At 56.1% G+C, this 10,269-nt stretch overlaps 1 protein-coding gene across 3 annotated transcripts; it reads right to left on the minus strand.

Annotated features, from left to right (window-relative positions):
• Window positions 1-4,279: 4,279 nt before the first annotated feature.
• On the minus strand, window positions 4,280-9,257 carry FOSB (FosB proto-oncogene, AP-1 transcription factor subunit). 3 transcript variants are annotated; one of them, XM_053668240.1, is made up of 5 exons: window positions 8,574-9,257; window positions 6,362-6,682; window positions 6,017-6,124; window positions 4,834-4,989; window positions 4,606-4,693 (listed from the first exon to the last, which is right to left on the minus strand). In XM_053668240.1, the coding sequence occupies exons 1-5, from the start codon at window positions 8,697-8,699 to the stop codon at window positions 4,691-4,693; spliced, it is 714 nt and encodes a 237-aa protein (XP_053524215.1). In that variant the 5' UTR covers window positions 8,700-9,257; the 3' UTR covers window positions 4,606-4,690. The 3 variants fall into 3 exon arrangements, with proteins under 3 accessions (XP_037003904.1, XP_037003903.1, XP_053524215.1); XM_037148009.2 differs by having other exon boundaries at window positions 4,280-4,989; window positions 6,362-6,565; XM_037148008.2 differs by having other exon boundaries at window positions 4,280-4,989.
• Between the last annotated feature and the right edge of the window lie 1,012 nt (window positions 9,258-10,269).

Here is a 10,269-nt window from a genome sequence, read left to right on the forward strand (position 1 = left end):
GCTAAACAACGCGTTTCTACTTTTCCTCCACGTAAAACTGGACTTTACAACGCGAATTGAGGCAGTGCGGGTTGACGCCAGCGCCTGCAGAGGTCGCTGCAGCCCTACGCATCACAAGCCCCTCGGGTCTCTCTTCCTGTGGTTACATCTTTCCCGCGAATATCAAAGACAACTCCAATAGATGAAAAAAATACTCCGCTACCCTCCCTGTTCTAGGATATTTAATTTGAGAGTTATATTGGATTTCTCTCGTTCGCTTACTCACCCGCTCTGTCATTTTTGCTTATTCACGTACTTAATCACACATGCACTTTATTAACCAGTCATATATGTATTCATTTTTCATTAGTTCATTCACTCATGCAACAGATACTTGCTCTATGCCCGGGCCTGCACTGGGCCGTGCTGGGGCACAATGGTGATGACGACCCTGGTGGCCCTGATCTTATGGTACTCCCAGCCCCCTGGAGAAAACAAACATTAAACAATCATTTATTATACATTTGATTAACCGTTAGGAAGTGGTGACTATAGGGAAGAAAAGTACGAATCATATGGGATTATCAAATAAGAGGACCCGAGTTCAGGTAGAGTGTCAGGGTAACATTTGAGCAGACACCTGAAGGGCAAGAGGTGATTAGCCAGCTGCGGGAGAGATAGATATTCCTGGTCACAGTCAGGGTGGCCCCAGTACTGGCTATGGGGATGGCGATAATTGCTTCTTTGCTCTGCAAAGCGCTGTCACCCACGAGTTCCCTGACTCCTCACTCCAGGTCCATTCTGCAGCTGAAGAAACCAAGGTTCAGGGAGATGAAGTTTCTTGTCCAAGGTCACTCAGCTTTTGGTAGGCCTCCAGTCCCAGGCTCACAGACACCTGGTCCATGCTGTTTACCACTTCCCTGTGCTGTCTTTCCCAAGCCAGCTCCTCACCAACTCCTGTCTCTCCTGCCTCCTAAATGACTTTTAGATTCTTCACTTTCTCTCTCTCTCCCACAGCCCTGACCCTGTTACAAGACCCTCTTGGACCACATTGTCCCCAGCTTAGCATCCTCCCCAGTCTCCAGTCCCAGTCTTACCCCTTTTTCTCCCAGCTACCCTCAAGCTGAAGGCTAGAGAAGCCTCCCTAAACTATGAACCTGTCCCTGTCTTTCTGACTCTCAGAACCTGCCACGGCTCCCCATTTCCCTCAAAAGAAGCTCCAAATTCTTTGTCTGGAATCGATGTCTGCAGAATGCAGTCCCTGCTCACCTCTTTCTCTGCACATTTTGTCCCAGCCACCATGAACCTCCAGCTTTCTCAACATATCAAGCCTCTCCACCACCAGCTCTTTGCACTCAGTGTTTCTCAGCTTCGGTCTTTTCCTATTGCCTTCTATATCCCCTATTTATCCTCTAGGACTCAGCTTTGCTGTCTTCTTCTCCCAGAAGCCTTTCTGGACTCCTGGACCAGGTTAGATTCCCCGCTCTAGACTCCCCCAAGCCCATGGACTCTCCCAATCCTGTCCACTTTGGATCGTCCCTAACAGTGTCTCCCACTGGACTGTGAACCCCAGGAAGGGATAGCCTGGGCCTGTCTCAGTCCCTGCAGGGTCCCCAGCCCCACCCAGCAGGGGGCTGGGTTACACAGCAGGTGCTCAGCAAAGCTTAAAAAATGAATTAGTAAATTAAGTGATTCCACCATGACAGTGTCCCCAACTTGGTCATTTAAGTCACTAGGCATTGAAACAACCTCCGGACCATCAGTTCCATTTCCAGAGCGCTTGCTGCTATGCAAATAAGCTTGGATTTTGTTATGGGAATGGCTCAGCTGTATCTTTTGACAAAGGAACTATATTTCTGCTTCAATCCATCTTAGATTGACTCTGATATGTTCATAACCCAGAAGTAGTCATGCAAACGCAAGAGGAAACTCATTTTTCATATTTGTTATCACCCATATTTTTATGGTCCATAAACTTCCAAAGCCCAACTCAAGTTCTTCAGGAAATCAGGATGTATACTTCCAGCTGCTCTACCTGTGACATTGTGGCTCAGACCATCCCCAGAACACACAGGGTCCAATGTAAGTTCCTCCCTCACAAGGAAACACCATGGCTCTTTAGCATTTCAGCACCACACACCTCACAGCTAATATTCCGTCTATTTTTTTCCAGCAGATGGCACAACTCTGTGTGTGGAAAGTCCTCCTGACAGTCTATCCTCCCTCCATCCTGCTGTAGGCTGACTCGCCATATATATATATTCCCCACAGTGAACCTCGCTCCTCCTGGTTGAAAGGAAGGCAGATGATGGGTATCAGGAGAAAATAGATGCTGAGGCTTGGTGGATGCATTTTAAAAAGCTTTTTATTGGCGACAGTGCAGAACCGTGGGGGGAGGGCAGTGGCCCAGGGCCAGCCAGTCCCAACCCCCGGGGTCAGGTGCAAAATACAAAAAGAGAATCACAAATACAGAATGGGGTGGGGGGAATTCAATAAATCAAGGTCTACAGAAGCAGGCCTTGCTCACAGTCTCACACTTGCACCCAGAATTCTCGAAGACACCGATTGTAAAAGTCTATGATCCCTCGGGCTCACAAAAATAAAATCTCATGTCCCCAGAGAACCCAAAGTCAGAAGGCAGCTGGACATTCGAGGAAAGTCAGAAAGGGGACAGATGGAAATGGTCAGAGAAACACAGGCAGATAAAAGACAGAGGGGAGAGTCACTCTGGAAGGAGACAGCCAGAGACCACCAGAAACAACCGGGTGGGCTGAAACAGTCAGAAGAGACACAGCTAGAGACAGGTCGATAGAGACAGCTGGCTGTCTCCGAGAGACAGGCTGCCTCCAAGTCTCCAGAAGCAGTGCTTCCAATTCAAGGGCATGGCTTTGGGGCCAACGAGACCTAGGCCAAGGCTGCAGAAGCACGCACGCACGCACGCACGCACACACACACACACACCCATATATAATATATTTATTTATACATAATAGATATAAGTGCCTTTCGGAAACCAGGAAAGGGATAAATAGCTGCGGGAGGGGTTTGGCTTCAGGGCGGCGGGTGCAGGGCGGGGCACGTGGAATGTTCTCCATGCAGCAGGAGGGCGGCCTGGCCCACCCGGCTTGAAAAAATATCATTTTGCCTCACAAGAAAATTCTCAGGAGGTGAAGCGCAAGGAAGGGTGGTGGTGGTGGGGAGGCCAAAACCAAGACCTGGGATTGGGGGCGACGGGGAGAGGGGGCTGGGATCGCCGGAGCCCAGCCCCTTTGAGTTCACCAGGCCAAAAATACTGGGGGTTGGGGGCCAAAGCCTCAGCCTTTACATCTTCTCCGGAATAATGTGGGGCCCCCTGGCAATCCCCCTTTCTAGGAAGAATGTGGGGATGCCAAGGGCAAGGAGAAATTGGCGTCCTAGGCAGGGTGGGGTGGCAGGCCTTTTAAAAAAAAAAAAAAAAGACCGGGTCTGGGGGTGAGGGGTCCTGAGGAGAGAGGCCACGAGGATGAAAAACCGTCACCACCCCCACCCTGCCTCCAATCTGTCACCCCCTCGAGTCTAACTCACTTTTGAGGGTAGGAAGGAGGCAGATGGGGGGGGCCGGTAGAGAGGGATCAAGGTTAGGCTTTGGGGGGGTGGGGGGATGCACAACCCCTCCGGGAGGGTTCTGTCCCACTGGGCTCTGCCCCCCTTCTCCCCACGATCGGCCAACTCATTTCACAGTATAAGCACTCCAGCAGGACGGGCGTCACAGCGCCCCCTGCTGCCTGAATCAGAGAGGCCCAACAAGGAAGGCCAGGAGGGGAGGCTGAGGGGGGGTGCGGCTTGCAATAACACTGTAATCAAACAGGAGGGCCGGGGTTGAGCGTGGGAGACGCTTAGGAGGCGAGAAATTCAATCAGAGCTGGTTTTTCCGGGAGGGGGTCGCTGGACAGTCAGCGAGGGAAGTTCACATTTCAGACTAAGTCTGGGTTCGGGGGTGGGGGGGGGCGAGGATTATCTATCACAGGGGGACATCAACTTCCCTCCAAAGCGGGGCTCAATTCAGAGGACAAGCCAACCACCTGAAACTGTTGGATAAATAAGCTCAGGTCGGCGGAGCAGGGAGAACCAGCCTAATCAGCTCCCAGGAGCGTGGGCGTGGGAGACCTAGGGGGGCGGTTCTGTGGCACTTCCTAGTTGGGCCTCTCTGGAGAGGCCTCCAGCCCACCCCACAGCCCACCGGTGGGCACCACCCCCCCCCCCGCCCACCCGCTCGTCCCCAGACATCGGGTTGAAGTGAGAAGACCAACATACAGCTGGACGTGTCCTTTCCCGCCCCACCCCCGGCCCCCAAAGTCACCAGCTTCCTGTCCTCGTGCGGCCACGCAAACAAGAGGCGGCAAGAACACCAGGAGGTCCTCCTGGCCGGTGGCATGGGCTGCAGAGAGTCCAGCAGGAGAGGCGGGGAAGCCCCCCACACACCCGCTTAGTCTCATCCCCTCTCTGTCCTCCTCCTCCTCTTCCAAATCTCTCTCCCTTGTGTGTTTGTCAGTTTTGTGTCTACAGGGTTCACAGAGCAAGAAGGGAGGGCGAGTTCAGGGGGTCGGAAGGCTGCTCGCTGCCGCTGGGGCGATGGGCGCTGGCGAACGCGGAGACCTCCGGGCAGGTGAGGACAAACGAAGAAGTGTACGAAGGGTTAACAACGGGGAAAGGGTCGCCGAGGACTTGAACTTCACTGTGTGTAAAGAGAGAAGCTGTCAGGTTGGGGGGTGCGTCTTGGCTGGTCTGGAAGGGCAGGGGCGGTGGTGGCGGGGGCGGCAGCAGCCAGCTGAAACCATCTTCCTTAGTGGATGCCGACCCCGGCAAATCTCTCACCTCCGCCAGCGGGCCCGGCCCCGGCCCCTCTTCGTAGGGGATCTTGCAGCCCGGTTTGTGGGCCACCAGCACAAACTCCAGTCGCTCCTTCTCCTTTTGGAGTTCGGCGATCTCCGACTCCAGCTCCGCCTTTTCTTCCTCCAGCTGATCTGTCTCCTGAGCCCCCAGTTGCCAGGTCATGCAGGACACGAAGGAAGGAAGGAGAAGACCGTGAGCGACTAGAGAAGGTGGGTCGTTGGCTAAAGCCGTCACCCCTAGGCTTGCTCCCAAGGCCCAGGGCTGGGAGGAAAGTCTCTCTCAAGTGGAGTCCCCGTGGGCCACGGAACTTGGGGCTAGGACCTGGCCCTTTAGGAGCCTCGGTTCCCCCATTTTGTCCAGCGGATGGTCGGGAAGCAGCCAGGCGCACGTGGCACCTGGAAGTCTCTGGTTGCAGGAGGCACTCGGAGGTTTGTTGAGTGAACATATGAGTGTTATACGTTTTTTAATGCCACCTCGGTTCCCCACTCCCCTCTGTCTCCCAAGGAAGAGAACAGGTGGCACAGGAAAGGACGAAATTCCCCGGAGTTCCTCTGGGAGCAGCAAGTCACGCTGCAAGTCTAAAACTAAAAATCCTCCGACCGAGGGAGGACATTAAAGGGGAGGGGGCATGGGCGCCTGCCGCCAGCCCAAGTCTGAGAACGATGGCTGGCTGGGACCGGTGGTGGGGAACTGACATACGATGAGAGAGGTTCATTTCACAGACCCTCTAGAATGTTAAGGCTGGGAGAAGCCTGGGAGATTCAGTGAGGGGGTGGAAGAGATGGAGAAACTGAGGCAAAATAGGTTATTGCCTGCCCAAGACCAAAAAGGGAGAAATGCCTGGAGCTCCCCTCTGTTAAAGGTCCCTCTATGTCTCCTCAGGTAGGAGTGAAGGCTGGAGGGTGATACCACCCTTCGGGAACCGTGTGTGGAGGGGGTTGGGGTGGCCACACACTTGGGCAGAGGGGCTGGGAGCTGACACCAACATGTGAGATTCTGTGTGTGTGCACAGGGCTACCCCATCTGGCCACACAGGTCCCTAGCTCTATATGGGGAGCCTCTGGTTCTCAGCCCAGGATAAGGGCACAGGTGGGGCTGATGACAAAGGATGGGGGGAGAGCGCCCCTCCAGCATACCCTCGCCCCACCCCAGGGACCATCCTCACCGCCTGCAGTCGGTCAGTCAGCTCCCTCCGACGGTTCCGACATTTAGCTGCTGCCAGTTTGTTTCTTTCCCGGCGAACCCTTCGCTTCTCCTCCTCCTCCGGGGTAAGCTGAGTAAGGCAGACAGAGGCCATGAGGTTTGGGAACACGGTGCACCTCCTCCACCCATCCCGAACCTCCTCTGCTTCCAGAAGCCAGGAGAGGACCCTCTAGTCCTCACCAACTGTGGCAAGGACTCTAGGGTTTCTGCATTACTGAGGCCTGAGTGGTCCCTCACCCCAATAGTGAGAAAGTTCCTGCCTCTTTTGTCTACTCCCCCAGATGAAGTTCTGATGCCTCTTACTCACCGTCTCCTCTCGGGGTCTCCTAGGCCGGGCTCGGGCCGGGCGAGCAGGCCCGGGTCCACTGGTGGTTCCGCTGGTGGAAGGTCCGCCACTGCCACTAGCTCCGCCACTGCTGTAGCCACTTATGCCCGGCGTCGAGTAACTGGTTCCAGGCATGTCATAGGGGTCAACTGCTGGGGGCTGGGAGGCCAGTGGCTGCCCCTGGGACTGGGCCATGGAAGAGATGAGGGTGGGTTGCACGAGCCACTGGAGGTCCTGGCTGGTTGTGATCGCGGTGACCGTGGGCACGAAGGAACCGGGCATTTCCCCAAGACCGGCGCACTCCTACGGGGTGACACATACACACACAGGCGTATACACACAAACAGAGACACCGACACACACGCACCCAGCACACATATACACACCGACCCTGTGAGTGAGCACAGGGTGAGCAGGTGTGGATGTGTGTGTCACAGGCAAAAAGCCACAACACCCACCCTTCCACTACACCGTGACGCAGTGGTTAATGAGAGGATCTCTGCTCAACTGGCTTCTACCTCCTCCTTCTTCCTCGGGGAAAGGTTGCACGGTTCCAGCGGGTGGTGAATCACACCCCGAGTTGGTGACTCTTAGGTGTGGGGGGTGGGGAGGAGGCTGGACACAGCCGGGTGACAGAACTCCCGGGAAGGAGTCACAGCCACACACACAGCCACAACACCCCACCCCCACCCCAGAGGCAAGGGGAGGGAGAGGGAGAGGCCTTAGGCCAAGCCTTCCTCTACACTCATACACATGCACACATCCCTCTGCGTGAGGGGGTGAGCCGCTGGAGGGTCTATGAGACCACCCCGTGCAGGGGCCGGGGGTCCCAGTTAAAAGGGTATTGGGAGACGGGCCTAGGAGTTTAGAACAACGTTTCAAGTAATTGTCTCTTCCCAGAGTGAGGCTGACAGTGACAGGTTACGGTGGATGGACAGGTAAGAGAAGGTGACGACTCGGGACCCCTCAGACCGACGCGGAGGGAAAATGGTGTAGATCCTGAGCACCCAAGCCCAAGAATCGCTCATCTCCCCCATCCCCAGATGGAATCCTGGAACTGCTCGCTGCGCTGAACTACTCTCCCAGGGGGCGTGGTGAGGGATGGGCTGGCTCGCTGGCCAATCAGCATTCTGGAAACCCAGAAGGGGCGGAGCTCCCGGAGACCACCTGGCTGCTGTTCCTAGAGTTAGGGGTTCTACTCCTGTCTTTGGACACTTTGGAGGGACCGGCATCTGGCGCTGAGGGAGTGGGAGTGTGTGCCTGGACAAGGAGGTGACGGTCACCATATCTCCCGAAGAAACCCCGACCCACAAGCGGGCATTTCCTGCCCCTGAGAACGGAGGGATCGGATCCCCGACTGGTTTTTGCGGACCCATTGTGTTGCTCCTGTCGTGAGAGGAACCCTCTCGACCTGCCTCTTGAGACCCATAAAAAAGACCCCAGCGCCGAGGACCCACGGGTTCCCGGGATAGAGGCGGGGGAAGGGAACAGCAGCCTGCAAATAGGAAGGGAAAGTTGATTGGCTAAAGCCCGCGGCGCGACGACCAATCGAAAAGCCGGACTGCGCCCTCCCTAGCAACGTAGGACCGGCGTTCCAAAATAGAACGCTCCCAGGACGTCAGGGGCGGGGCGGACGAAGGGGGCGCCGCGCGCCGTGCGTGCCCCGCGTCAGACGGAGGGTTCCAGCACGTCAGCCGTTACGCACGGGTCCCCCGTTACGTCTCCGCGCAGGAGGCGGAGGTAGCGGAGCCGAGATTTCGAGGCCCACCTTCCCGCTGGATGGAGAGTTACCCAGCGCTGGAGTGGGCGCTGCAGTGGAGGAGGTAAAGGAAGGAGGCTACTGGAAGCTTCCCCGGGGTTTCCCCCACCTGCCTGATCGCGCTAGCTTCAGGTTGGGGACCTGGGTCGGGGACAGTCCCGGAACAAGCTAAAAGTTCTCACCCCTGCTACCGCAAACACGCACTCTAAACGGCACATTCTCCTCACCCCTAAAGTTTACCCCTCCACGTTCCCTTCCCGCGCTTCAGTCACACGACCATTTTGCCAACAAGTCCCGACTCTGCAGTTTGCAAAGTGCACTGTGAGCCTACGCCCTCGCAAATCCTGGGTTCTAATGCGCCTTTATTTGGGGCGGGGAGATGGCTTGTTCACTCTTGACTTAAAAAATTACACCCCACAACCCATTAGAACTTACCTGGGAGGCGGCGGCTGTGGGTGGACTGCCGAAGGAGTCCACCGAAGACAGATACTGAGACTCGGCAGAGGGCGAGGAGCTGCACCGGGAGCCGGAGTCGTAGTCTCCGGGGAAAGCCTGAAACATTTCCCTGGGCACAGGGGGGGCCCTGTGACCACGCTGAGGTCGCCGGGAAGCCAAGGCTATGGCTGGGTGGGAGAAGAAAGATGCGAGTCCGGGATGAGCCGAGCGCGTCCCTAAAGTGCGCTGTCCGTGGAAATTCGGGGTAGGGGGCAGCGTCCCGCTCCAACTATGGCAAAGTTTCTGTGCAATTCCTCTGCGGCGTCCAGGCCCCCACAAGATGCCGCTATGCCTCCTGAAAGTCCAGGCTCCGTAGGACCCAGGAGCGCGGCGCGGGTAGGGGGAGATCGCTCCCCCAGAGGCGGAAAGCGCTGTCCTGCCGTATAGAATCGGCTTCGGGTGCAGTCTCCTCCACGCGTCCGGCGGGTCCCACGGGGGTCGGGGAGTAATAAAGAGGACGAAAGAAGTAAGTAGGTCCTCCAAAATAAAATGTAGAATTATCTAGAAGAATCCTTCCAAAAACTTTCTCTTCGGCAAAAAAAATAATAAGCTGAATTCCACAGCCCCCAAAACCACAACAATAAAGTCCCCAAGTCCCAGCTCCGCGTGTTCCTGCAGTGGCCGTAGCTCTCTGTCTTATGAATGAACCCCAAAGCCGCCAGCCTGTATTTATATCTCTGGGCCCGCCCCCCTTCTGCTTTCGTCACCGGCCCAGCGCTCAGAAACTTCCCTAGATCTCCGGCCTGGCTGAACTAAAGATCTTGCCGCCCGGCAAGAGGTCTGCCCTAGCCTTGATCTAGTCACCTGCATCACCTTTGCGGCCCTGGGGGTCTCGGGGGCTGCGTTCCCGAGCACCCAGCAGGAGGGGATTCCGGCCCCGCCTTCCCCTGAGCTGCTGTGACGCAATTAGCCATATAAGGAGTTCGGCCGGCGAGGCTGAGTGTTTGTTTGGTAACCTAGCAATTACGTCAGAGGGAATCCCTCGCTCTCCGGCGCTCTCACCCCTCGCGCGTGCGGAACCCGCCCGCGCCTGCGCAGAGCAGTGTCGCCCGGGGTACTGGTATTAATAGGCTTCTAGACTAGTCTGGGAAGGTCCCGGGAAGGACCCCGGCCGGGGAGACCCTAGCTAAATAGGGTTCCCCTCCCCTCTGGCTCCCCCCCCTCCCAACTTTCCTAGTGATGCAGCGCCCCCACTTGACAGGAAGGTCAGGTCTCCAAAAGGAGATCCTGGCTAGGGTGCTGTAGTAACGTAGGCGGGGAAACTGAGTCCGGAGCCGGGTGGGAGGGGCTGGGGTTATCCAAACGAAAGTGGAGGTGAGGTGGAGTCCCGAGGCTCTGCTCACCTTCTGCCGGGACCAGCTGTGTGAGCTTGGGAAAATATTTTCCGTCTTTCAGCTTCAGCTTCAGTTTTCCCAGCTTGGACAAAGGATGTGTGTGTCGGAACCTCCGGGCCTCCCAGGTCCAGAGTGAGGGATGTATGAAGGTGGGGAAGGGACAGGTAATGAAACGTAGGGTGAAACGTCCCTGCTGATTGTTTTGGTAAACTCGACTGCTCGCTTTATTAATCCACAGACAGTAAGAATGGGGGGGGGATTAATGATAGTAAATAATAATAATAATAATAACATTGATGCCA

The sequence above is a fragment of the Artibeus jamaicensis genome, unplaced genomic scaffold, assembly GCF_021234435.1.
Source record: "Artibeus jamaicensis isolate MK-2021 breed Jamaican fruit bat unplaced genomic scaffold, CSHL_Jam_final contig_1526, whole genome shotgun sequence".
In the NCBI taxonomy this organism is placed as follows: Eukaryota; Metazoa; Chordata; class Mammalia; order Chiroptera; family Phyllostomidae; genus Artibeus; species Artibeus jamaicensis.

Coding starts and splice junctions, on each gene's coding strand:
- FOSB (XM_037148008.2), bottom strand. CDS start 8,699: ATGTTTCAGGCTTTCCCCGGAGACTACGACTCCGGCTCCCGGTGCAGC. Junction 6,683..8,573: donor CCACAGCCGCCGCCTCCCAG/GTAAGTTCTAAT, acceptor GTCACCCCGTAG/GAGTGCGCCGGTCTTGGGGA. Junction 4,990..6,016: donor TGACTGACCGACTGCAGGCG/GTGAGGATGGTC, acceptor CTGGGGGCTCAG/GAGACAGATCAGCTGGAGGA.